General features: G+C 43.3%; 1 protein-coding gene and 1 long non-coding RNA gene across 2 annotated transcripts; one reads left to right on the top strand and one right to left on the bottom strand.

Moving 5' to 3' along the window:
• Positions 1–1,038: 1,038 nt before the first annotated feature.
• On the bottom strand, positions 1,039–26,685 carry crhr1 (corticotropin releasing hormone receptor 1). Its single transcript, XM_046415796.1, has 14 exons — positions 26,565–26,685; positions 15,838–15,928; positions 15,684–15,734; positions 12,561–12,680; positions 9,813–9,895; positions 6,346–6,452; positions 4,816–4,936; positions 3,103–3,256; positions 2,938–2,998; positions 2,634–2,706; positions 2,107–2,192; positions 1,617–1,755; positions 1,436–1,477; positions 1,039–1,291 (listed from the first exon to the last, which is right to left on the bottom strand). The coding sequence occupies exons 1-14, from the start codon at positions 26,583–26,585 to the stop codon at positions 1,151–1,153; spliced, it is 1,290 nt and encodes a 429-aa protein (XP_046271752.1). The 5' UTR covers positions 26,586–26,685; the 3' UTR covers positions 1,039–1,150.
• Positions 23,867–26,744, top strand: LOC124073519. Its single transcript, XR_006845688.1, has 3 exons — positions 23,867–24,366; positions 26,285–26,364; positions 26,603–26,744. It is a non-coding gene; the product is annotated as an uncharacterized LOC124073519 (long non-coding RNA).
• Positions 26,745–27,084: the final 340 nt, after the last annotated feature.

Raw genomic sequence — 27,084 nt, 5'->3', positions numbered from 1 at the left:
GTCCTCTGTCCACCCGTCAAAAACTAACTGCCAGACTACTGCAACTCTCTTCTGTCCGGCATCTCCCACAAGTCCCTCTCATGCCTCCAACTAGTTGAGAATGCAGCAGCTCGGTTTCTCACTGGTTTTAACAGACGACACCACATCACTCCCATCCTAGCCTCCCTCCACTGGCTGCCAGTCCATTTAAGAACTGATTTTAAGATTTTACTGATCACTTTTAAAGCACCTCTGGGTCTGGCTCCAAGTTATATTACAGAGTTTTTGACCCCCTTTGTCTACCACCTCCTTGGGTGGGGACATTCTGGTTCCAAAGTCAAGGCTAAAGACTAAAGGTGACCGGACTTTCCCTCGGCTTTGAAATGATCTTTCCACTTAGATAAGGCTTACTTCTCTCAAACTAAGACTTACTTCTCAAAACCCACTTTCATAGACTGGCTTTTAGATGTTATTGTCTTTTTACTGTCTTTTTATTATCCCTTTTAGCTTATTGGTTTTAAATTGTATAATTCCTATATGTCAGCCATTTTTCTACTTCATTTGCTGTTGTTTTACCTTTTATCTTAAATCTTCAACTTTGTTCATCAATTGTCTATTTATATTTTGTTGTCATCTATATGTATACAATTTGTTGGTTTATGTTTTTAAATGATTGTTAAGTACTTAGAAAATCTGTTTTTTGAAAGGTGCTATATAAATAAAGTTAATATTATTATTATACTATGTTAGAGAGAATTACTACCATCTACTGTGTGTGTATGTGTGCTGTTAGCTCTGTTAAACAGGAGAAGGCTGATGATCAATTTTCAGCATAGACAGATATAGCTAATCAGTAACAGTAATCAATCAATAAACTTGTTAATTATGGAACATGAACACAGTCCAGCTGCCTGATGTCACATGTGTTTATAACACCGTGGAAGCAACTTATCGATTGAGTCCAGCGATTGATCAGCACATGAAAGGGGGCGGGGTCGCATAGAGTCTTAACTCAATCTGATTGGCGCTATAAATCTGGATCCTGTACTGTATTTGGTTGGTTTTAATCAGGTCCTGACAAAGAATAAATCCTCTGATTGGCTGAGTGGAACAGCATCATAGATTGTAGTTGGGTGAGTTCAGGCCCATAAAGACCCAGTCTATCTGTCTGTCAGAGGTTGGAGGACTGTTTGATGCTGTGGAAGGATACTCTGCTTGGTGAGGTGGGCAGTGACGTGGCTCGCACCGCCCGACTCCGGAAGGAGTGACGGTCTTGCCAACGAGCCCAACGCTTCCTAACAGCAGACCGCACCTGTACACAGATACAGACACTAAAGTATGTTAGTGTAAACAGCATTTAAAAAAAGACCAACAACATGAAGCTGAGCACAAAACCATGCAGAACACCACAGACACAGAGATTCAACAATAAAGAACAAACAGAAGAATAAATTACCTCACTGTTGAGAAAACAGTAAAAAACTGAGACAAAAAAGCCCTGTGGAGACATACATGAGGAGTGTTAGCTGCTAACATTGCTATTGGACCACTGACAGTGCAAATAATGTAAGGCTGCTGTTGCTCAAAGTTTATTTTAGAACTGATTTCCGCTGTTTGTAAAGAGGGAAAAGATAAACCTGGAAGGACTCCAGAATAGAGTTAAAGTAGATGAAAACGATCTGAGCGACTTCATCTTCTCCTCCAGGATTTACAAAGAACAACATGTAGGTGATTCCTAACAGAGGCAGCAGCACCAGAGTCGCCTTCACTGCCTTCCTACAAGAACAAACAGCAGCAGCAGAGCAGTGAAGAAAACACAAGTGAATTTGACTTTGTCATCTCTAACATGTGACTGACAGCAGTTAGTGGACTGTGTAACTTAATGAAAATGAACAAACTCTCAATAAGTCACGCTTTTCATTGAGTAAATATTGATGATTTTGTGTTACACCATTTTAAAGCTGCTCCAAGCAAAACAGTTGTCAGGTATTGAAGAGATGGGTGGTCTGAATCATCCCAACAACATCCCAGAAAGGTTTGACTGTCTCTCATAAAGAACTGGGGTGGTTGCCTCTACTATGCTGTGTTTCTACCCATTTTAAAGGTATTTCCTGTGTCATGTTGTACCTATACTGGATGGTCTCTGAGGTGGTCGACGCCCTTAGTTTGGTCATCAGAATCCGAACAATGTTGAACAGGAAGACAAAGTTAATCTGATGAGAAGAAGACATGGATGAGACCAGTGCAGGGTACATTTACTACATTTACTTTGAGAAACTTACTTTTCAGAGCAGCAGTATCAGCGCACTTTTCTCTTACTGTGGCCTACAGGTAGGAGAAGCGGACTGGACTGGCAGGAAAAAATTTGGGTGCCTGAAATGGTAGCCCACTACTCCTGTGTGTTTCACTGCATGTTCAATCAGTGATGGGTTAAATGCAGAGAAGGATTTTGGTGTATGTAAAAAAATATACTGACAATAAAGGTTTGAAGTTTGAAGGTCATCTGATCAGGAGATGATGATTTGTCATTTCATCATAAATAAATACAGGTGTATGTTCATCTTACCTGTGGAGGACCATCTATGGCTGAATTAATCACACCTGTGTGTATGTACTGCTTGTTATCAGATGGACAGTATTTGAGGCGTTCTTACCAGTAGAACTAGGATCATTGGGCCTTGATAGATGTAGTCAGTATAAACGCCCGCTCTCTTTCCAAACCAGCACCTGTTAATCCAGACACAGCCATTCATCAGATTGCTGCTGAATCACCCTCTCTGATAGGCTGTCAGGTGTCAGTTTAACTTCTTTTAGAAATCTGAGGTAAAGCGTGATGAACCTGGAGGTAACCGCAGCCACAGAGTTATTGTGTGAGGGGAGACAGACTAATACATACATGTGGTCTGCAGACACAAAAAGACTTTGAGTCCTGCTCATTTTTACAGTCATGTGACTTACTTCTCGTTGTCATAGTAAAGTTTTCCAAATGCCCAGGCAACTATAATCGGAAATGGAATACCTGTGAACAGACAAACAGATGTACAGGTAAACTGAGAGGAGAGGCTGGACAGACACAGGTACAGACAGACAGACAGGTGCAGGCAGGCGGACAGGTGCAAGTACCCCAGCCGATGCAGATGAACATCCACTTCCTGAGCTTGTCAGTGGAGTAGGTGAGAACAACGGCCGTGTGAAGATAACAACCTTCACCAAACATCCAGAAGAAGTTTGTCACATGGAAATAATTATAACCAGCTGTCACCAACCTGCACCACACCTGAAGAGAAAGAGGAAGAGGAAGAGGAGGAGGAGAGGAAAGAGAATTAAAGTTGTACTTCTCCTCTCTCTGTCTCTGTGTTTTGTTGCAGAAGAAAACAGAAGATTTTAAAGCAGAGTATAAAGTTAGCGTGATGTCACAGCTGCATTTTACTTTAATGAAGCCATCACTGAAGATCAGTACCTCGGCTGTGGTGACCATCATCAGGGACACTTTGGTCAGAAATCTGTCTGACAGGGTTCTCACCCAACTACAAAATGACGTCCTGGCCAGGGACTCAATTTTACCATAACACCGAAACAACCACCAGTTGTCGACCTCATAACAGCCACAGAATCTGCAATCAAGAAGAACAACCTCCCACAACCAGAAGCCAAACAACTCCGACTTAAAGTCTCAGTAGTGCTCTCCAGTGCCAAATTGCCACCATCCAATATTATTCCACAAGAAAGGAAGACAGTAACGACTCTCAGTTGGGAGTAGAATGTCATGAGCTCTCGGATGTATCCCCCTGTAGCCAACCTCCACGTGGAAGAAGCTGAGTAGAGAGCTTTGAACTCCTTCAAGGGCACAACACTAAGCCACTGAGTTCAGGTATGGGGACGACACCTGAGTCAAGATTAAATCAAATGAGGTAGAAGCCTTCACTGAACATATCAACTCTGTTGACAACAATATCAAGGAGGATGTCAGAGATAACAGGCGGCCTTTTTTGACTGTGCGGTACATATTGAGAAGGATAGGAGTCTTAATATCAAGGTGTAATGGAAGCCAACACACATGAACCAGTATCTGCTCTTTGACTATCACCACCCACTGGAACACAAACTGGGAATGATAAGAACTGTCCACCACCAGACAGACCATGTTCCTGCAAAAGTCAAGGGAATAAAGAAGGAGCACACACACACATGAAGACGCCGCTTAGGACCTGTGGATACCTCAACTGGGCCTTCATGAAATCTTCAAGAGGCCAGAGAGATATCAGGATCATTAGCATCAATGAGGACACAGATAAGAAGGGCAAGTGTCTGAAAGAATACGGAGAACATGACATTCCAGTACACTTCAAACCCGCCAACACCCTCAGACAGAAACTAGTTTATTCTAAGGACAAAACTGCCTGGAACAACCTTCCAGTGTTCTGTGGTCTGTGTCACCACTTCTGTTGAGGGAACAGTGCAGCCTTGAGATTCCTCCCGAGGAGACTTACACCTTATTCCCTCCAAGAACCATATGACCCTTATAAGTCACATGATAAAAAGGGTGGGTTGACCACCCACTTGACAAGCCACACATTATGTGCGACATGATGGCTGTGTGGGACAAAGACCCATCCATCCCCTTGCAGTCACATGTTGGCTGGGCAGATCCACCATCTAGCGTTAACACCTGGAACTCCTGACAGTTAATCAGAACTGAAGAAAAGGTGAAACGTCTTCACTTTTAAACTGAAGTCCAGTGTCCCCAACAGAAGCTCTTCAACGCAAGATGACCTTAATGACTGAGAATCTATGCAGACATCATTAGGGTCGCTGACTTTGTCAGTACGTGGTTACCTGGTTGCTCTCAGTAACAGCAGGATTCATTGTTAACTGGACGATGAACCAGGTGGCGTTCCTCAGGATGAACGCTGAGATCAGATTCCAGTGGATGATGTTCCTCAGACAACGAATACTCCTGTGAGACACACAGATAGGTACAGTTCACTAACCTCAGCTGTAACACACAATAACTTTTAATTCTTCTAAACAACCAAAAATGTCAGACTGTGGCCATCTGGACAGCAGAGTCTCAACTTGTTCACCATCACCTAGGAATTTTTGTCAGACTGAAGGACAAAACAATGCAGATGGGAAACACGCATTGATCAAATGTACACTCTTGACCAATAAAACAGCAGCAGCTTCATCATCACACTCATCTTCTGCCTTTCTGAGCCTCTGCCTCATGCTACAGCTACCCTTCTAACAGCTGCCTCAGTTACTAAATGAGGATAGTGCAGGAGGTCTGAGTGCTCTCCTGACTCAGTAGCAGCAGATGTTTCTACTGCGCTCAGCTGTGCGCCGCAAGGCTAATGTGATGCTAACACATTCAGTCAGTAACAAACAGTGAAGACAGTCTGACAGGATGTTTAACAACAGGACTATCAGCTATCAGTCTCCAGATCAGTCTGAGGACGTTCACCAGCAGCTCAACAGTGAATGTGATGTGAGAGGATCTCTGACAGCCTGCAGAGGAAGTTCAGAGAGACGGCGTGTTGTGTTGTTTTTTACAGTCGCCACCCTGTGGTGAGGACAAGGCACTGCAGGACTGCACTCAGTGCTGACGTTCAGTTTGTTTTTCATGTCATTTATTTCTAATGTCGAGGAGTCTGCAGCCCGACGGTGAACAGTTTCACTGGAACTACTGAGCAAGTGTCGATTATCAGGGATTAATGGACACCCTGCAGCCAATCAGAATCCAGTATTCACCCAGACCAGGGTAAGTGTGTAAGTATACAAGCCAGTTTGAAATAAAGTTTGAATGAAACTAAAAGATTCAGATTCTGAGCATTTAAATCAAAATACCAAAATAGAAACAAGTCTGTTGGACTGAGGCTTCTTTTCATGTCTAATCCTCTCTCCTCCTCTGACTGTTTGATCCTTAATCCTCCAACAATGACTGGACATCTCCCAACACACGCACACAAACACACACACAAACACACACACAAACACACACACACACAGGCAGCTGGTTTATTGGTGTGTTTGTCAGGATCAAAGGATGAGACAGAGTCTGGATGATTCAGGTTCATCAAAGCTCAGTTTGCCTGCTGCTTTATTTCACTGCAGACCGAATGTCTACATGTCGAACTCTTTAATCCAGAAAATTTGCGTGAACCTCTTGTTACACTCTGATTGGCTCTAATCATGTCTTCTCAAATGTTTCATTGGCTGGTTTAAGTCTTTTGTGCACTCAGCATCTCTTTGAGGGCTACAGCATTTAATGGCCTGAGAGAGCAAAACTCCAACTACTGAGTGAATGAGCTAAAGGTTAGACCTGAGAGTTAGACAGGTGGACAGACAGACAGACAGGAAGATTACCTGAGTCTCATGAAGAGTGTGAAGGCAAGCAGCAGAGCTCCCAAAGAGATGCAGTGACCCAAGTAGTTGATGATAACAGCAATCTGATAATGAACTTTACTCTTCCTCTGAACACACAGAGAATACACTCAGTTAGTCTGTTTGTTCACACATCACATATAAAAGTCAGAGTAAACAAAGACACAACAAACACAAACACATTTTCAGGCGAAACACACACAATCAGACGATCTGTAGAGACACAAAAAACAGAAGTGAACAAGCAACAATCATCAATCAGCTGTCTGATGTAATTTAAAGTTAAAAGCATGCCAGAAATGAGGACATTTTTTAAATCTCACATTCCACTAACTGTGAGGTTACCTAAACAACTTTTAAAGACGTTCAAACCACTTCTGAAGCTGACAGAAGGCAGCAACCAGACCTCTACAACTGTGTGTGTGTGTGTGTGAAATGTTGTTTCCTTGGTGATGACTTCCCAATGATGCCAGAATATCTAAACAATCAACAAACACGTGAATGTGTCCTCTGATCATGAATATTTTAATATTTTATTTTTTACTCTAAACACACACACCTTTCTCTCTTATCTCTATTATTGGCCAGCAGCCAACTCCGCCATCCAATCAGAAGAAAGCAGGAAAAACAACAGATTCTCTCAGTGGGAAACAGACACACACGCGCGCACACACACACACACAAAAACACACCACACACACACACACACACACTCTCCCTCTCTGTGGGTCCAGATGGTTCACTCTGGTCTCTATGGATGTCAACAGTCACAGTGATGTTTTTATCACTAACTCAGCCGTAGTTTCCTGCTTATTTCTGATTGGTTCTGGCTTGTTTATTTGTTTGTATGTGTGTGTGTTTGTAGTATAGTTATGTTGAGCTAACTGTTGTGTTGCAGCTGGAGCTGTGGTTTCCTCAGAAACATAAAAATATCTTGACCTCTTGGTGGGTGATTTGTGTCCTGTGATGCTAACAGGTTCTGTGATGAATTCACATTTCAGACCCTCAGTGATCACCATCATGCTGTGTCAGTGCTTGACAGGCTCTAAAAATTGAAATACAGCTGTACACGCTCGTGTACTGAGCAAAGATGGATACTGGATTTAGAGATGATGCTTCAGTCAGTGCAGTGTAAGCTGAAGAACTGTGCTGGCTTCTTAATGGATAAACTAATTTAATCATGCAGGTTTCCTTGACTTTTTCTTGAGATGAGTTGTGAAAGAATAATTTAAATGCATTTCTTCTGCACTGCAAAAAGAAGCTCATCCTCAATCTGTGCAGTCCCAGCACTCTGTTATTACTGCTGTTGTTACACATATCTATCCGTTCTCCCCTCGTCTCCCACCCACCTGGAGTAGGGGTCGCATACCAAATGTTGGATCTTTGTGTTAAAGACTAAACTAAAGAGTTTGGCCTCGACCTGCTCTGTTTGGAATGTGTCACAACAGAACTTTGGTGGTGGTGCTACATAAATAAATTAAATTGAAAAATTGAATAACCCTCAAACTTTAACAACCAGTCCTCTGACCTCAGGTGCGGGTCTACAGTGAAGGAAGATCCTCCTTCCTACCTCCAAGCTGTGGTCAAACCCAACACTTCTTCTCTGCCTCTGGACAGACAGCACTATACTTCACTGAGACAGACAGGTTGCAGACAGACAGACAAGCTGTACAGTTTCAGGTCAACAGACAGTCAGAACAAAACTGTTCCCTCCAAGTGTGTGTGTGATCCATTATAGATGACAGTTTCACAAAAACACATTATCACCCAATACACCGGATGTGTTAATGTCTACACACACACACACACACTGTCTCTAGTCTTAAAAGCGTTTTTGTGTTTTTTCTTTCTGTGGGGGCATATGTGTTCTGGGTCTGTTAGGACAAACAAGTCTTTTCATCTTTAAAAAGGACCTGAACACTTGACACAGTCAAGAAATTTGTCTTTTGGTCGTTAATTCAGAAACCAAATTGTCCAAAACTATCTCTAATAATGTTTCATGCTGTGTTCATGTGTCATAATTCAGGGTAGAATTTGGTCGGAATAAACTTAAAACAAGGAGTCAACTTGCTTTTATATAAATGTAATAATATAAAAGGGGATTTCATAATGAGCAGTAACTCCGAATTAATGTTCCTTTGAGGTGCTATTGATTCATTCATGGTTTCAAAGTGAAGGACACTGAAAGCCCAAAAGTTGTTACTAGGCAACAACAAGAACATTCCTCTAGAACATTATCATCATCATCGCCATCATGAAGTCCTTGAAAAGAATGAACTGCGGAGACACATGGTAGAAAAGCTAACTTTCAAAAATTTGATTGTCCAGTTTTGAGTGTCAGAGTGAATGAAGGGGGATGCTGGGGAACTGGATCTGCTTTAACTCGTGCCTTTAGTGAAGTTTGAGAGAGGACTGACATGTTAGAGCTCTGGTGAACAAACTCATCTAACAGAAATACTGACAGACTGGGAGGTTAGTGTTGTGCTCACGGTGCTGATAAAAATCGTCTGCATCTCAACATGTTTCACAGCTGTAGACCTTCAACAGAAGACCTGACATTCAGAATCAGTTTTGTTAAAACATACAGTCAGATGACATGTTGAGCTGTTAGACAACGCGACTGTTTCCCTCTGATGGCATTTGTTTCATCAAATGAGCAAATTTCTGTGATTATGTTTTTCTTTTTACTCAGTAAACCACTGTTTAAACACAGATATGTTTTAACATTCAATAAGTGGTCGGAGTATCTGAGTCTGAAGAGTGAAGACAATGAAACTACCAAGTGGCCATGGGGAACTGCCGTCCGCCTGCCTTCCATTCAGGGGACTGGGGTTTGAACCCCGCCATGGGCAACCAATTTCTTGAATTTCCCTTGGGATCAATAAAGTATCTATCTATGAAGTGCCTTGAACCTGTATTCTTCCTAATGTCCAGCAGGAGGCGACTCCACTGGTTTCAAACAGAAGTCTGACTGTATGTGAGAATGAGTGGACTTCTCAGTAAACAGTTTCCTAATGACTTTTTGGTCTCAGTTACTTGTTTCAAATCTTCAACAATACGGCATCATGTTCATGTTGTAAATTATGCTCTCAGACCATGAAACAAAGAATGATTTAGGGCAGGGCCACCTTATGATTGACAAGTTGTTACCACAAGGGGCCCTCAGGTTCTCAGTCAGAACCAATCAGGATATCCTACCAAATTCCACCCTCTCAGGTGCGCTATTTACACCCTTGAAACTCACTTTATAGACAAGACTGTGTAATTTCCATAGAGCAACCATATGCCATCCCGCCATGATAATCTTTGACTTAGTCTTGTATCACTTGGGTTTGGTGACATGTTATTTGACTCATTAGCTGAGTGAAAAGTGACAGCCCTAATAAATACATTGATCTCAGTGTACTGATCAGAGTGTAGTGATCATTGGTTGTACTGATTGGTCTCACCAGGACGATGATCTCGGTGCACTGGCTATAGTTTCCTCGAGGGGCCCAGCTGCCATTAGACTGACACTCTCTGTACACCCGGTCTGAACCACACACACACACACACACACACACACACACACACACACACACACACACAAATGCGTATCACAGTTACAAGTGTTTACAAGTTTTAACATTAAAATGAAGCAATGTCAGTTTAAAATGTCAGCTCATCTCAGAAGTGACAAAATAAACACTGAAATATTCATTCATCCATGTGCCACAAACAGGAAACCACAGCAACACTAAAGCTGTAATTTGTTGTCACGGTGACCCTCTCCTCCCCTCCCTCACCCACTGACAGGCTACCCTCCTGTCGGCGGATGAGGACAATTCATCTTCATGTTCAATTGATCCTGCTACCTGATAAGTGGAAGGGATCAATACACCCGCTCAGTACTGACAGCTCAATCATTAGTCTGTTGGCTGAGTCAGTGTTAGCTGTCTGACCAATCAGAGGCTACAGATTTGACTACATCAGAAGTGAAGGTATTTGTCAGTGTGTGAAGAGATGATGATGATGATGATGAAGATGGAGTGAGACATGAGCTCCAACTGGTTTACCACACTTTCTCTCTCTCTCTCTCTCTCTCTCTCACACACACACACACACACACACACACACACACAGATGACTCATGCTATTAAGTCAGATCAACAACTAACCCTCTAATTAAACAGGATATTTATTTCCACCCACACACATTCACACAGACACACACACAGAATGACTGTAATCTCTCCTGTTGGCAGCAAATGAAAATCTTCCTGTGCTGTTGATGATTCTCCTCAGTGTGTCGTTGAACAGTGAGACCACAAAGTGTTAAGCTGCGACTTGACTGACAGCTCCTGATTGGGTGAAGACGGAAGAGAGATGAGGATTACTGTATTATTGTAAGACACAGTGTCCCAGTTCAGAGTCCATCATGATGGGTTGAAGACCCCCATCACATTTCACAGGGTTCAACTATACAATTTATTTCAATACATTCAGCAGCCTCACATTCAAAACAAGACTACTGTGGGAGGGTCTGGTACTGGTACCAGTCTGCAACTTCAAAACAAGGCAGCTCAGTCTAGACTGACTCTGAGCTGAGTCAGCAGCCAGCCACACTGTCTTCACCAGATGGACTGACACCAGAAATGTTTCTATGTGAAACACAGTTTTCATGTTGAATAAACTGCATTATTGGTTCATCAATGGGCGGCACAGTGGTGCAGTGGTTAGCGCTGTCACCTCATAGCAAAAGGGTTCCAGGTTCGAATGCCAGTCTGGGCCCTTCTGTGAAGAGTTTGCATGTTCTCCCATTGCCTGCGTTGGTTTTCTCTGGGATATCCGGCTTCCTCCCGCAATACCAAAAAACATGCACATTAGGTTAATGTAACCAGTCAAGGGTGAACCCCGCCTCTTGCCTGTAATCAGCACCAGCACCCTGTGACCCTGATGCATAAGCGGTAGAGAAAATGGACGGCTCATCAATTTTATTTAGCCAGGAGGGCTACAGCAGCCAGCAGGACAGCAGCTACGAAAGGAAAACCTAGGGTGTCGGAGAAGGATGGGAGGTTATGGGGAAGGGTTTTTGGTAGGTCTTAACAAGGTTCTGACAAACCATTGTACAACTAAGGAAGGGAAGGTAGAGCGAGGCCCAATCTGTATTGAGATGGGGAGGAGCACACTTTGCTGTCTAATGGAGGCAGGGGTTGGTACCTGTGGAGTGGAAGACCAGCGTGGTGGTTCCTGTTTTCAAAAAGGTGGACTAGAGACTGGAATGCCGCAATTATCATGCTCAGTTTTCTTTATTCCAGGGTGCTGGCAAGGAGGCTGCAGTGAATCTCAGAGTCATGAGGAACATATGAGTGTGAACAAGCTGGGATGAGAGTCAGTACCTCCAAGTCTGAAGTCATGGTTCACAAGTGGAAAACAGTAGATTGCTCCCTTCAGGACGGAGATGAGTTACTGCTCCAATTGAAGGAGTTTAAAATCTAAGGGTCTTGTTCACAAATGATGGTAAAATGAAACCTGAGAGTGCTCTGTGCAGTTGAAGCAGTAATGCAGCCATTGCACCGGACGGCTATATCGATTTACCAGTTTGTCTATGTTCCAGCCCTCACCTGTGGTCATGAGCTCTGGGTAATGACCAAAAGAATGAGATTGTGGACACAAACAAACAAAATGAGTTTCCTCTGTAAGGTGGTGGGCTCAGCATTGGGGTGAGGAGTTTGGGTATCCAGAGGAAGCTCGGGGTAGAGTCTTCCACGATGAAAGGAGCCAACTGAAGTAATTTGGGCTTCTGATCAGGATGCCTCCTGGATTTCTGTCAGAGTTTTTGTTTATCTGACTGGAACAAGAACTAGCGGTACACCCAGAATTCGCTGGAGGCATTATATATCTTATCTGGCCTCTGATCATTGCTGGATCCTCCAAGAGAAACTTCAAAGCACTGGTGGGGAGAGTGACATTTGGAATACCCTGCTTAGCCTGTTGGTCACCTTGGATAACCAAAAGAAAATGAACAGGCAGGCTGATGGATGGATAGTTACCCAGGACTGCTTGGAGAATGGCAGGCCAGCTCATTGTGTCACTGGAAGTCTTGATAAGGATCAGTTGAAAAAAAAATCTAAATGCACTTTAAAGGGATTGCTGTCAATGCTGGATCACATAAGAGACAAACATATAGACAGATAGGTAGACAGACAGGTACTTACTGGTGGTATTGTAGTAGATGCCATTGAACTGCTCAGGACAGGGTCTGGAGATCAGCTCACCTGCTGCACTGCGTGGCCAACAGGTTCCTATGCCATCCACAGACAAATCGCAGTATAAACCTGTTGACAGACAAACAGTCAGACAGACAGAGAGAGACAGACACGACATACAAGCCCCTCATTGCCAGGTCAAAGCCCCCAAAACTAGTGAGCTAGAGTCTGGCCTGTAGGCGCTATTGAAAGACTACAGGACTGTTTCAAGGACACTGACTAGGATCTTTTTAATCAGAACTCTACACTGGACAGTCACTCAGACCTAAATGACTCTTCTGTGCTGGACTACATCAGCTTCTGTGTGGACAATGTCACTACTCACAAGACCATCCACACTTTTTTGAACTGAATGAACAGAGAAGTACAGAGTCTGCTAACAATGAGAGATAATGCTTTTCACACAGGTGATCAGGTGACCTTCTCAACAGCCAGGGCCAAACTGAAGAGGAGTGTCAGGAAAGCTACGCTGAGAGCAAAGAAAAGATAGAGCTGCACTTTGAGGACTCTGACCCCAGACGCATGTGGCAAGGTATAAAATCTTTCACTGACTACAAGAGCAACAGCTCCTGTCTGCGCAGCTCACACAACCCCACCCACCCTGATGATTTTAACAAATTCTTTGCACGCTTCAATGAGGGCTCCAACCACCATCACCACACTGGACTTATGGAGACCACATCACATGTCCTGGTGCTGAGTGAACATGAGGCGAGGTGAGCCCTTAGCAACATCAATCCACGTAAGCACCCAGACTGGACGGCATTCCCAGGAGGGTTCTGAAACTGAGCAGGCCAACTGAGTGAAGTCTTCACGTGCCTGTTCAACACCTGCCTGAGAACAAGCACCAACGTTTCTGTCCCAAAGCAGGCAGCCATCAAGTCCTTGAATGACTATCATCCAGTGGCACTCACTCCCATTGTGACGAAGTGCTTTGAGCGACTGGTGCTAGTGCTACATCAAAGCCATCACCCGCCATCCCCTCCCGACCAATACCAATTTGTATAGAGGGCGAACAGTTCAACAGAGGACGCCACCTCACTAGCCCTCCACACTGTCCTTTCACATCTAGAGGAACCAAACAGCTATGTGAGGATGTTGTTCATTGACTACAGCTCTGCTTTTAACGAGGCAGCCCATAGGGAGGAGGTGGGGCACCTGGAACGCTGGAGCCATAACAACAACCTAGCCCTGAACTCCAAGAAGACAAAGGACGTGATCTTGGACTTCAGACGGCGGCACCAGGGCGACCATCAACCCATCAGCGGAAGGGAGACAGTGGAGGTAGTCCAGAGCTTCATATTCCTGGGAGCATCAGCCAGGACCTGTCATGGGCCACCAACACATCTGCAGTGGCCAAAAAGGGCGCCCAGAAGCTCCACTTCCTGAGGACCCTGAAGAAGGCTCAGCTACCGCAAAAACTGCTGATCAACTTCTGCAGGTGCACCATCGAATCCGAAGTGCTACAGGACTATGTCAGTGACGTGCGGTGAGGTTAATGGCTGGTGAGGCACTGACGTAATCGGTCAGATTTACAAACATATGAACCATACTGAGTAACTTATTCACCATTTGATTGACAACAGTTAACGTGTTTTGTTTAAAATGTCATTTCAACATGTTTTTTTTTTCATATCCAAACTGCAGCATAGAAAAAAGCAAAAAAGTTATTATCGTCTTACATTTACTTATAAATAAAGTCCATACGCCGCTCCTTCTGAAGAAAAGAATCAATAACTTGTTTGTAGAAGTGTTCCTTGTCTTTCTTCAGTTTTGAAAGTCTCTCTGTCTCAATGGATATCACTGCCAGGGAAGAAAGTCGTGCTTGATCAGTCCTGTTTCGACTGTATGTTTTCAGTCTTTTCAACGCAGAGAAGGATATCGCTTATTCTATTATTTTTTAGCTGACGCGTCATAATCTCGGGGATCACCGGCGCCCCCTAACATGAGGCAGGAGAACTGCGTGCCTCACTCAGTGCCTTTTCACCGGCGTTTTACGATCGCTCAGTACAAGAAAAGCGTCACTCACACAGTTGTTTATAAAAACAAACACGGTACATCATATACATCTGCTAAATTATGTAAACTCAGCTCATATAGTACAGGTGATCAAACATTTTTATATCGACATACAGAGAGACAGCAGTACCGTCTGATTGCACAGGCATTGTGCAATCCAAGGTGAGGCTCAACTTGCTGCTGCCTCACCGCACGTCACTTCTTTGTATCTGAACGGCAAATGTGGAAATTCAACGATTTTGAAAAAAACACCCAAAAATGGTAAATTTAAATGGAAAATGACTGCAAAGCACAAATTACTGATTAAATATAATCATTTAATTTTTTTTCGTTTTTTCTTCCCATAATGACAGGTGAGGCTGTGCCTCACCTGCCTCCCCTGACTGCACGTCACTGGACTATGTACACCCACACAACACGGCAACCGCAGTTTCTACCTCACCACCATCAGACTTTTGAACTCTCTGTGCCACCTGCCCCCCCTCACTCCCCCAGGACTTGCTTCACCCACTACACCTACTCCCTGAGCACCCACTACTTCCACCCCTGAGCACACAACCTAGCACACATTCCACGCTGCAACCCAGCACTCATGGGTCTTGTGCAATGTTTACTGCTCTATCTCTATGCCACATTGCACCTCACTGTATACCAGTACTACTCTGCTGTGCAATACTCTGTCATATCGTACTATTGTGCAATAATACTACTCGTGTCTAGCAGTAGTTTGACTTGTGCAATACCACTTTGCTGCTGTGCATATACCTTTTTTATTTATTCCTTGCAACTGTAAATTTTTCTTAGGTAGGTTTGTATATCCTTTTATAGTTGTAGCTGTATATATTGTTGTACATTTTAGAACGTTTATTCTATTTAACTGATCTTATCTACTGCTTCTTTCTCTGGGCATCTGTTGGCCTGCTGTGAATGACACCTCGTTGTACTTGTATTGTGACAAAAAAGACCTCTACGCAACTCTATCCTCAGCCTATTGGTTTACTGAAGGTAGTCTTACAGTTGGTCCAGCAACAGGTTGAAGGTAAAAGTACAAACCTGAGATGTTACTGATGGTGAATGTCTGGTTTAGTAATGCCATCATCCTTGCTGAAAGACAAATGAAGCACAGAAGCATTAGCACTTCATTTCAGTTTGTCTATTGGAAAATTAAAATGTAGACTTGGAGACAGGAAGACAAACAGGAAGCTACCTGTGAGGTTGGTTGACATCAGGATAAGCGTTTCGCAGGTTAACTCCACCGGAGAAACTTGTCCACCTAGAAACACACACAAACACACCACCTGAAAAACAGAAAGAGATAGATGGTTTAATAACCTGGAGTCCTTTCTGTTCTGTCTGAGAACTTCTCTCTTTGTTTTCTTTCTGTACCTAACTATTTCTGTCAACTGGGGTCAGCCCTGCAGACATTTCCAATAATGTCCAGAACAAAACTGTCTTTAGACCTGATCAGACAATGTTCTATGGACAAGTCTGACCAAAGCCCCTGGGTGAAGGTTTTTAAATTTCAAAGATGGCCTAACATTCTGTAACATTAACTAAACTGAGCCCTAAAAGGTGTCAACAAAACAGAGCTGAACTTAAAATACACCAAGGTGAAGTATAACTGACCTGACTGTTGACATGTTTGGGTTCAACAGAACACAATGTGCACCGCAGTTCAATTTAATTTAAAGAGTGAAGTTATCTCCTGACATTGTCCAAATCGAGCAGGTCTGGACCACCCTTGGCATGCTAATCTACCTCACTGTTCTATATAGAAAACACAGATGCAGAATGGGGAGGGGGGGTCACTGTTGTTCTGCCTTTAAACAGAGCAGAACGTCTGTGTAAAATGGGTGAGATGGCAGGACAGAAGCTGGACGTGGATGCTGTTGTATTACAAGTCAGGCCTCCTGTCAGAAATCACACACTGAGTCAACAGTGTTGTTGTTGTTGGTGTTGCTCATTCTAAAGAAGCAGAACTGGCATTAATGATGAAGATCTTTACGGTGGCGTTGAATAACAGGTGTAGTCATCTGTTGACATGGTCTGACATCACATGGACCTGGAGCTCAGCCACTCAGAAGAAAGAAAACAAACTTAAACACAACACAACTCAAATGTCGACATAATTAACTCACCATGTGCTCTTCAATTATATACAATAAGTGTCACAAAAATATCTGTATTTGTTTAGCATTTTCCAAAAAATGCCATGTGGACACATCAGGTAAACATTTGATTGTCTTTCTCCAAAGAAGAGACACATTAATATGGATAAAATCACAATATCAACCAGCTGATCACACTGATATACTGATTGTTTAAAACTCTGGTACTGCGATGACTGTGTTTTCTATAAAGCAAAAATTAAGCTTAAACTGAGAAGGAGACAGACATGTAGACAGACAGGCGTGAGGCCATAAACACATTCAGTATCACGCACAGCAGAGCCTCAGACAAACCACAATGAAAATACCAAACTAATAATCAGATAAAAGCAAAGTGCCTGTGCTGGGAAAAAAATTGTTAACTTAGCGTATTTTCATCTTCAGCAAACTGAACCACACTGCTGTTGGTCCAACATGGCTGACAGTCCAACAAAAGGTGGTCATACAACTGAGCCGCTGCAGCAACCAGGCTGTCAATCAGAAAACTGCCTGATAGGATCTCATATGATGTACAACAGATAATCCCACAGAGTCATTAATTCATCAGTTATACTCAGTAATCAACGACTAATCAGCTGCTCAGTCTGGGATGAGTTTGTGCCTTCTGTTAATTATTCACTAATGTCATTGATTCATTATTCACTCATCATGACTTCACTGTGTTTGGCACTGAACACTCAGACACTGGCAGGGTTTGCCTCTGTGGTCCACACACGCGCACACACACACACGCGCGCGCGCACACACACACTAAGTACATCTGTTGTCCACAGAGATTTACTGTTGTGTTACAGCAGCTAAAATTAGACGTAGAGCAGAGAGCAGCACACAACCTCAGTCTTCGCTGGGTGTACATTTTTCGTTAAGGCAGCAGATGTGGCAGCCCAGTGGGTGGAGTTTTATCAGCAGGAACATCCTGTTTGGTTTTCACACAGAAAATGTAAATTTCAGGATCTGTGAGGAGTTCTGCTCATATTGGCTCTGGATTCCAGTCTAGTAAGTTCTAGTAATTGTTGGTAGCGAATTCAAATCCAACAATTAGATAGTTGGGAGAGTAACATGCTAGTATTAGCATTTAGCTCAAAATGCGTGTAATCACGGTCTCACAGAGCTGCTAGCATGGCTCGAGTCCCGCAGAGGATCATCTTGCAAAGTCGTATCTGCACCAGCCAAGGTTGACATCGACAAAACAAGCACCAGCTGTTGCCTGAAAAATTCTGGACTGAACAGTTAAAACAAGATGTGACCGGTTAACCTTAACCCACGTGGATTTGCTGTAGCCAGCATCTGTCCTCAACCTTCATTGTTTTGAAAAAATGTAAAATATAATTTTTTACGTAATCTGGAATTCTTCAGACCTATTATCAACATTTTTTCATTTCACATGTTCAGATGTAAAATTTGTCCTGGAGGTGACAGCACACAGCTGTAGTAAAGCTTATATTCATCCTTTGGACATTTGTCCAGCAGCTGTAGACACATCTGTCTACAAATCAACAGACTGTCAAACAAACAGTAGTAGGCATCAACAAATAGGCACAAAAACAAAGAACAATAAACAGTAGAGGCCAGTAAACATCTGTACTCTATTTCACAAACATGACTGAAATGTTTGCAGTGTTTAATTCTAAAAGGTCAGGACTGAAACACCAGGTGCACTATGGGTGTGAAGGGAACTCATAATGAAGTCATCTTTCCGTCTTAAGGGAAGACGCTGAATGATTTGTGCTAGGTGTTAAAACTCTGCCAATAATCACATCAGGAATATTTACTGCTATTGTTCTGGGTTTTACTACTCAGGCTAGTTTCTATCTGATTCTAATATGTATTTTAGATGATTTTTATCTAATCATTTTTTAAGTCTCAGTTTCTCTGTATGTATTTCTGTTCTCATGCTGCTGTATTGATAATCATCTTATGTGTATCTGTGCAATACTTACCCACAATCATCACCTTCCACCATTATGCTGATATATGTATGCCGCCCGTATAGCAGCATATTGTACAGTATATTACTTTCAAACTGTTAATTTATAACTCTTTGTATTTTTGAAACTGCTTTGTACACTTTTGCTTTTTGCACTCTATTCTGTTCTTGTGAACTTCCATGACAAGTGAAAGTTCATCTTACTTATTTCATATGGTGTTTACTTTTTACACTTATTTTCTAAAGAAATACTAACATGAGCTTAAACAATTCTGACCCTCTGTGAGTCTGGCCCTAGCTTGATTGGACCCAGACTACATGGACCTGGACTATATAGTTGAGATGTTTTGCTGAACCGCCATATTTAGGCCCTGGAGCAAACTGGATTGGAGAACAATTGAAGGGGGATGTACGTCAGACACAACACACACATACAGTGATGCTGCCTCAGTCTGTGTGTGTGTTTGTGTCTTGCAGCAGAGCGTAGTACTACTTATACTTCTGCATAGCAATAGTGCATCCACTGTACAGTTTTTGTTATTTCATAGTATCTTTGTAACACTGCAGTATTACATGTTGTCCTCCCATTCTTGTGAAACGCTTTAAGAAACCGGCTCTCCATCACATCTCAGCCAGTCTGGACCCCGAGCCAACAGATCCACAGAGGATGCCATCTCACCTGTCTGATCTCAAAGTCTGATCCAATAACTCATGTATCTGTTACAAACATGGAAACACTGAACAAACCAAAATGACTGACATTAAAAGGTGCATGAACTCTATAAATAACACTAAAGGTACAACTTGTACCTGGCAAGCGAGAACTACAGTGAAGGACGACTTCTCATTCCCTGTGGTGCGAACATTCACCGTACTGCTCTCGTTTTATCCACAGTGCGCTTAAATCTGTTACTTCGGCCACGCCCCCTGACTACGGTAGCCACGATTGACCAATATTGATCCATAGATAAGGCGCATCGGATTATAAGGCGCACTGTCGGCTTTTGAGAAAATTTAAGGCTTTTAGGTGCGCCTTATAGTGCGGAAAATACGGTAATAAAAACAGCAAGAACAAACATGGGCATATATGATGACTGGTTATATTCCAGAGTCAGTGTAAACATAAAAAAAAAAGGATGCATGGGATTCTGTGCACCCGTTTCTGCAGAGGGAGATTTATTTCCTGTCGCAGCTGTTGGTGAGTGGGAGGATGGAGTTCTGCTGACTCACAGCTCTGACAGCGGCAAACACCTCCTCCTCATCCTAACTCTTTTTCTTCTTCTCTTCTCTTTTTCCCTTCTTGTTCTTGTTCTTTTTCTTCTCTTCTTCTTGATAATCTTTTGATGAAACCTAATAATATTCTGAACTCTGTAAAGTTTCTGAGATCTTTGAGACGTGGATGAGGGTTGGAGGACAGACTGGAGAAATGAACTCCAGCTGTACAATGGATGTCTGGTATGTCAAAGTGGGTTGTTGGGCTTCTGGTTTCTTTTCTCTCCGGTTTTGTTTTCCTCTTGGTTAATCAGGTTTTAAGGACCAGTTTGCTGGATGCAACCCGCACCAGAGAGCAGAGAAAAGGGGAACATTGCTAGATTTTGTAAAACAGAAAACTGTTGACACTATTTATTGGCAGAAACACTCAGTGATGTAGTCAGTGAGTTGGACTGAGGGCGCAGGATGATATCTTAGTGCTGGGAGGGGATTTTTATTGTAATTTTGATTGTCACTTCGAAGGAGGGGTGAGGGGCCACATGTGGGCCCAACAGGAGGGTCAAACACCAAGCTAAGACTGGTTTCAGGACACAGTGATGTCCTGCAGTGTTTTCAGACTGCTATGGTGAGAATTTCTCCAGGGTGCAGGCAGTCTGCAGATTGGAAATTCTATGACAGGCTTTTACAAGATGCAAGATGTCAATTTTAGCTGCAGTCTTAGAATATTCTGTGCGGTGTGTCAGAGAGGAAGAAAAGTTTTTGATTGTCTGAGGATGTGAAGGGATGTCAGGAAGACGTCATGTTTGTATGCAGCATCTGAGGTGAGGTGATGAGGTGAGGCAGATAAGACACACAGCAAAACAGACACAACACCTGAAAATATTAGGGACTTGGACAGAACTACAGGACCTCCAGCGGTCAGATATTCTACCTTCAGTGATGTGGATGCACCTGGAGAGGCAGCGGAAGGAAGATCAGTGACACGTCTCAGTCGGATTGTTCAGTATGTCTTGTGTTTCCTGTCTTATTTTGGTCGATTTCATCCCTTCTGTTGTTGTTTGCTTCATGTTTCCTGTCTTTGTCTGTTACATTCACATAGGTCCTCTCACCTTCTTTGTATACTGAGCTCCCCTGGTGTCAAACTACTCAATTCACCAACTCTCTTTCAGTGTGTTTTCCTGCCTGCAGGCAGCTGTTAGTGCTGTGAATGAGCAGCCAAGATGATCCCACAAAACCAACCACGCAGAACAACAAACACAAACGATCCCACATTTAAGAACATTTAAATAGAACCAGATCCCAGATCAGCTCGTGTTTAATTCGATGGATGTCTGATCAGTTTAATTTTAAACATGCATAAACATAAAGCCAGCCAAAACAAAATACTAATATAATTTCAGTGGTGGGCGGCAAAGTGGTTTGCTCTGTCGCCTCATAGCAAGAGGGTTCCAGGTTCGAATCCCGGTCTGGGCCCTTCTATGTGGAGTTTGCATGTTCTCCCTGTGCCTGCGTAGGTTTTCTCCGTGTTCTCCGGTTTCCTCTCACAATTCCAAAAACATACACATTAGGTTAATTGGTGGCTCTTAAATTTCCCTCGGGATCAATAAAATATCTATCTGTCTATCTGCTTTGCCCAGAGGTGTGAGTGTGTGGTTGTCTGTCTTTGTGTGTCGGCCCTGCGATTGCTTGGCAACCAGTCCAGGGCGAACCCACCTCTTGTCCGTAGTCAGCTGGGATTGACTCCAGCTTTCCGCAACCCTGACGGATAAGTGGTATAGAAAATGAATGGATGAATGAATTTCAGTGGTATTCAGGCTGTCCACACTCAGTCCACTGTCCAATCAGCTGGACCTATTATTAATGTTGTTTTCATAAATCAGAGAATTGGATCACCACCATCATCATCATCACCATCATCACCATCAACAGCTGAGACATGTGACTTCATCGATGTTGTTTTTTCTGGTCACATTGAGTCATGTGACCTCAGCTGCTGAAGTGAAACTAAGCTGATGTCTGTTCAGCTGCTGAAGTGAAACTAAGCTGACATCTGTTCATTTGTGTTTACCCTGTTGAAGGAATATTACCAGAGTCCAGATGAAGGAACGTGAATCCATTTCTGTGATCGCACCTGATCTGACTTTTCACTTAGCTCCATTAACTTTTACTTCTGTGTTGCCCTCATTTAAACGGCTTTTAGATTTTCATTGTTCAGCCGTGAGTCGCAACTGTTAAATGAAGCTTTGTGAAAGTTCAATCAGGAAGACTACCTCTTTGCACATGCCCTTTAAGTCACAAGCGTTTTCCCGCAGTGCTTTAGTTCCACTTTGTCCAGCTTCCAGTCTCAGCCTGTCACGTTTCTCCTACAGCCAATTGCTAGCAAGCTGTCAAACTTCAAAAATGTTTTCTCTCTCTCTCTGTCTGTTCAGCCCCGTGAAGATTTGCATCTCACCTCCACCCCTGCACCACCTCCACTGCGATATTTGGCCATCTTCAATCAAATCCTCCATTTTCAAGTTACCTCTCGCAGTCAGCGTCCTCCTCACTACCACCACCAGTGTTTAGTCTCCAGGGGGGAAGTCTCCTTTGCATGGAAGCACCTCGTTTGTCAGAGAGTTTCCTGTGGTGATCTACTTCCTGCCAGTGTCTAAGCGCCAAATCTCCTCTCTCCTGGTTGAACTTTTTCCCTGCATTCTTGTACACTTTACCTCCTGTGTCATGACATTGTCACATTGTGTCATACATATGACCCATTCAGCGAATGTTTCTACCATTGAGTAGCACTTTCACTTCTGTGTTTGTGCAGTACAAACAGTATGTAACTCAACAGCAGTTTGTGATGTTGAGGTTGTAAAGTCAAACCTGACAAACTCTTCTAAAACTTTGGGCTGATCCTTCCTTAAATCATAATTGGTGATACTTCCTGCTCACACTGTCAGTGTTGTCACACCTTGTGTTTTGGTTATGCTTTGTCTTTTGGTTTCTAGTCCTCATGTCATGTTTCATGTTTGTCTTGTCATGTGCTCCAGGTTTTTGTCATGTCCTGTTTTATTTTGCAAGTGTCACTTCCCCTGTGTGTCTGTTTCATGTAGTTTTGCTTTTTGTTATCCTGATTGCTTTCTCCTCCCTAATGTGTTTCACCTGTGTCTTGTTATGCTGTCTATTTAGTCCTCGTCTTCCCTGTTGTTGGTGCATTGTAATGTCTTCATGTTTGCAGTTGTTTTTGCCAACTATTGTCCTGCCATGTTTTTTGCGACAGTAAGTGTGTGCCTGCTTTGAGTTTTTTGATTTATTAAAAGAATATTATTTTTGGACCTCTGCCTCTCTGAGTCTCTGCGTCAGGGCGCTGCTCTCTCTGCGTCAGTGATGCCATACTTTTTGACAAGTGTGGAGGTGTGCTGAATAATATGTCGCTCTGACTGCAGCCCATCAGATCAAAATTAAATGTAATAAAGAAACTGGATATTGGAAGTTCAAATGGCACAGTTCCCATAATGCTTTGAGAGAAGTACACAGGAAGTACAATATTTTCCATCCTCTGTCTGTTTACATGATAGCATTAGAAGTTAGTAGTTCCTATCAGCAGTGGACAAACTGAAAACTAATTCCTACATGGATGTCTGGACATCAGAGCTGTTGATGTCCTCAGGAAGTGATGTCACACTGAATGATGTCAACTTGTCAGCGTGTTGAAATTTGACTCAGTTTCACTGCAACGATGAGGCACTAAAGTTTGAACTCCAGTGCAGACCTGGAGGTTCATTTGTTTAAACTACAGGTCATAAAAATTAAACCGAGGAGTGTCTGGTAAGTGGCTCAGTCTTGTTGTCAATAGTTGAAGTGTTGTGAGGTTGTTGTCTCTGCATGTTTGTTTGCTGTTCATCCATCCACCCATCCATCTTCTTCCGCTTCATCCGTTTGCGGTTCATAATAATCATAAAAACTAAAGGTAGGACACACCAGTCAAGACTTAAACTGCATCCAGTTGGCTGATGAGGTGACAGACAGACCATGATTGGCTAAATGATGTCACAGCACCAGCCTGCTGCCTCAGGACTTCATTCCCCAGAATCCCCCTCTGCAATAAGCATGGACGAAACAGGAAGTGATGGAAGAGTGTAACAATCACCACCTGACATACTCATTTTACACCTGTCTCTCTCTGTGACCTGTCTCTCTCTTTCTCTGTGTCTGCAGATGTCTCTCTACCTTCCATCTTGTCTACTCAGTTCATTATTCACCCAAAACAGACCTCAGCTGTGTTCTATACATAGAACAACATACACCAACACCCTCCTCCACTTATATATTACCACTGTCTGTCTGTCTCTCTCTCTGTCTATCAGATTTATGTCTTTTTGTCCACATTGTGTCTGTCTCTGCAGCTCAGATAAAACACCTGTCACCCATCATGTGACCCTTCAGCCAGGTGAGTCTGTCTTTGGAAATGATTCGGGAGCAGCTGGATGCTCTCTGTATGAAAACGTGTTTCAGAACAAAGTGCAGCCTGATCTTGACATCCGATTTGTCCTGTTGTTGTTCTGTGTTCTGGTGGATGTTTTCACATACAAACTAGGCAAACCTGCCGCAGTTTAATTTGATAGATAGATAGATAGATAGATAGATAGATAGATAGATAGATAGATAGATAGATAGATAGATACTTTATTGATCCCAAGTGCAGAAATTCAAATTCCTGCACTTCTCCAGGATTCTCTGAGTCCTGGTCAACATGTCTGTCAGTTTCCTACACTGAGAGCTTAAAACTGAATTTAATGATTACAATCACTAATCAATGATCGAGTCGATGGATGAGGAATTTGATATATTAAGCCAAACACGTCTGAGTGAATGAAGTGTTGTGTGCAGCAATTAAAGATGAGGTCCCACCAGAACCAGAAAGTCCTCACTCAATTTCTGGTGTCTCCTCTGAGCTGACGGTGAGACAAATAAAGGCTCGCTGTGAGAGTTCAGTTTTACCGTCCAGCTGACAGAGCTGATCTGTGTTCACTCTGTGAAGGCTCCATCCAACACTTTGAGCAGTAAACTTTGACCGTCCGTCTCACCTTGACATCTCACAGGTGGTCACCTGAACGGAGTGAGCTGCAACTGTGATTGGTTGTTACCTGCTCTTTGTCTCTTCACAGCAGATCTGACACAGGTTCACCTTCATCATTGTCATCGGTTTGATGATCAGCAATTAATCTTTTGACTCTAGTATAAAACACTGACAGCGAATCTTTAATGTCTTCCTGTGGCCTGGCTGGAGCTGCTGCAATGTGATTGGCTGCTGCTGCGTCCAATAAGTTTGATTCATTTAGCTGATCTGAAGCTTTTGAACATCCAGACTGTAATGTATTGATTAATGTTCAAAGCCATGCACCCCTCCAACATCATTGTAAAGTTCGCCGACAATACAGTGGTGGTAGGTCTGATCTCCAATAACAGGATAACGGCCTACACGGAGGAGGTGGATGCTCTGGCATCATGGTGTCGTACGAACAATCTAGACATGAACGTCCACAAAACCAAGGAGCTGATTGTGGACTTCAGGAGGGAGAAGCAGAGGAGCCATCATACCCCTCTCAGGATTTATGGGACACTGGTGGAGAGAGTCAGCAGCTACAGGTACCTCGGCGTCCACATCTCCGAGGACCTGACATGGACCACCCACATTTCCACCCTGGTGAAGAAGGCGAGGCAGCGGCTGTATTACCTCAGGCGACTGAGGAAATTCAGGGTCTCCACAGCGCTGCAGAGAACCTTCTTCACTGCAGCCATACAGTCTGTGCTCACTGGGAGCATCACTGCCTGGTATGGCAACTGTACGGTACAGGACAGGAAAGTTCTGCACAGAGTGATCCGCTGTGCTGAACGGACTACCAGGACAGCATTGCCCTCCATGCAAGAGGTGTATGCCAGCAGGTGTACATCCAGTGCACAGAGGATTTTAAAAGACACAAACCACCCGCACAATAGACTCTTTCAGTGGCTGCCATCGGGGAAGCGTCTCCGGTCCCGCATGGCCAAAACTGAAAGACTGAGGAAGAGTTTCTTCCCCCAGGCCATCAGGACACTGAACTCTCTTTCCCCCACTTAACTCACCCCCCCATACACACACATGCATACTTGTATACTATGTATACGATATGTATATTTATGTATATTTACATTCCCTCTGCCACTGAGGTTAGATCTCTATCTTTATTTTTTATTTTTTATTTTATTTTATTCTCTTGTATTTTTGCACAGTTGTTAAAAGGAGTGTTGTTTTTTTCATTTCACTGTGGATGCACATCCACATGTGACAAATAAAGAATTCTGATTCTGATTCTGATTCTGAACAGAACTTGGCTGACTTGACAGAAAACAGGAGGCCAAGAATAATGAAGATGATGAAGGTGGTGATGATGGTGATTAAGCAGAGGTGATGACTGGTTTAATTACTTAATTATTAGTCTGAGTGTTCTGTACTTGATTTATATTATTGATTTGTTATTATTGATTTATAATTATTGATTTATAATAAATGTTCAATAAAGTCTTAAGTGATCAACTTTTTGTCCAAAACACAAAATATGAGCACCAAACAAATCTGATCAGACACATTCACACACACAGTCCTACCTGTCTCACTAGTTTTTCCATCTCTGTCTTTCATTCAGCCGCAGGGTCGCGCGCGCTCTGGCACGCTGCGGTCCTTCCGTTCACAGCCTCGTCCCGCAAGGTTCGCTCCGGTTTAACTCCCGCGTCATGTATCTCGGAGCCAGGACAGATGCAGAGCCACAGCGGAGGAGGAGAGAACCGAGCCGAGACGAGGCGGGTCACATCCAACTACACAGACCAGAGGCAGCGAACGGAGTACAAAAATAATATAAAATATATATATACAAAAATATATATATATAATAATAATCCGTGATACCGGCTGCGTCCTGCTCCCGCTTTCTCCCAGATTAACGCGGAGGGCTGCTGCGGGTCCGCACCGGGGACACTGAGAGACCGAGGCAGCGCGTGCTGCCCGAGCGCCAGCCAATCAGAGAGCGACAAAGGAGGAGGTGGAGGTGGAGGAGCAGAGAGATGCTGCTAGGACAGAATAACAGAGCTGCAATCATCAACCAATCTACAGATCACCACCTCCATTCAG

This window comes from Scatophagus argus, chromosome 16 (assembly GCF_020382885.2).
Source record: "Scatophagus argus isolate fScaArg1 chromosome 16, fScaArg1.pri, whole genome shotgun sequence".
Lineage (NCBI taxonomy): Eukaryota > Metazoa > Chordata > Actinopteri > Scatophagidae > Scatophagus > Scatophagus argus.
This window is presented reverse-complemented; position numbering and strand designations above follow the sequence as displayed.

What these genes read in the sequence shown, in the direction of transcription:
- crhr1 (XM_046415796.1), bottom strand. Translation starts at nt 26,585, where the DNA reads ATGGAAAAACTAGTGAGACAG. An exon ending in CAATGATCCTAGTTCTACTG is followed by an intron (nt 2,193 to 2,633) that starts GTAAGAACGCCT and finishes TCTTCTCATCAG; the next exon opens with ATTAACTTTGTCTTCCTGTT. An exon ending in ACTGTTTTCTCAACAGTGAG is followed by an intron (nt 1,292 to 1,435) that starts GTAATTTATTCT and finishes ATCTGTGTACAG; the next exon opens with GTGCGGTCTGCTGTTAGGAA.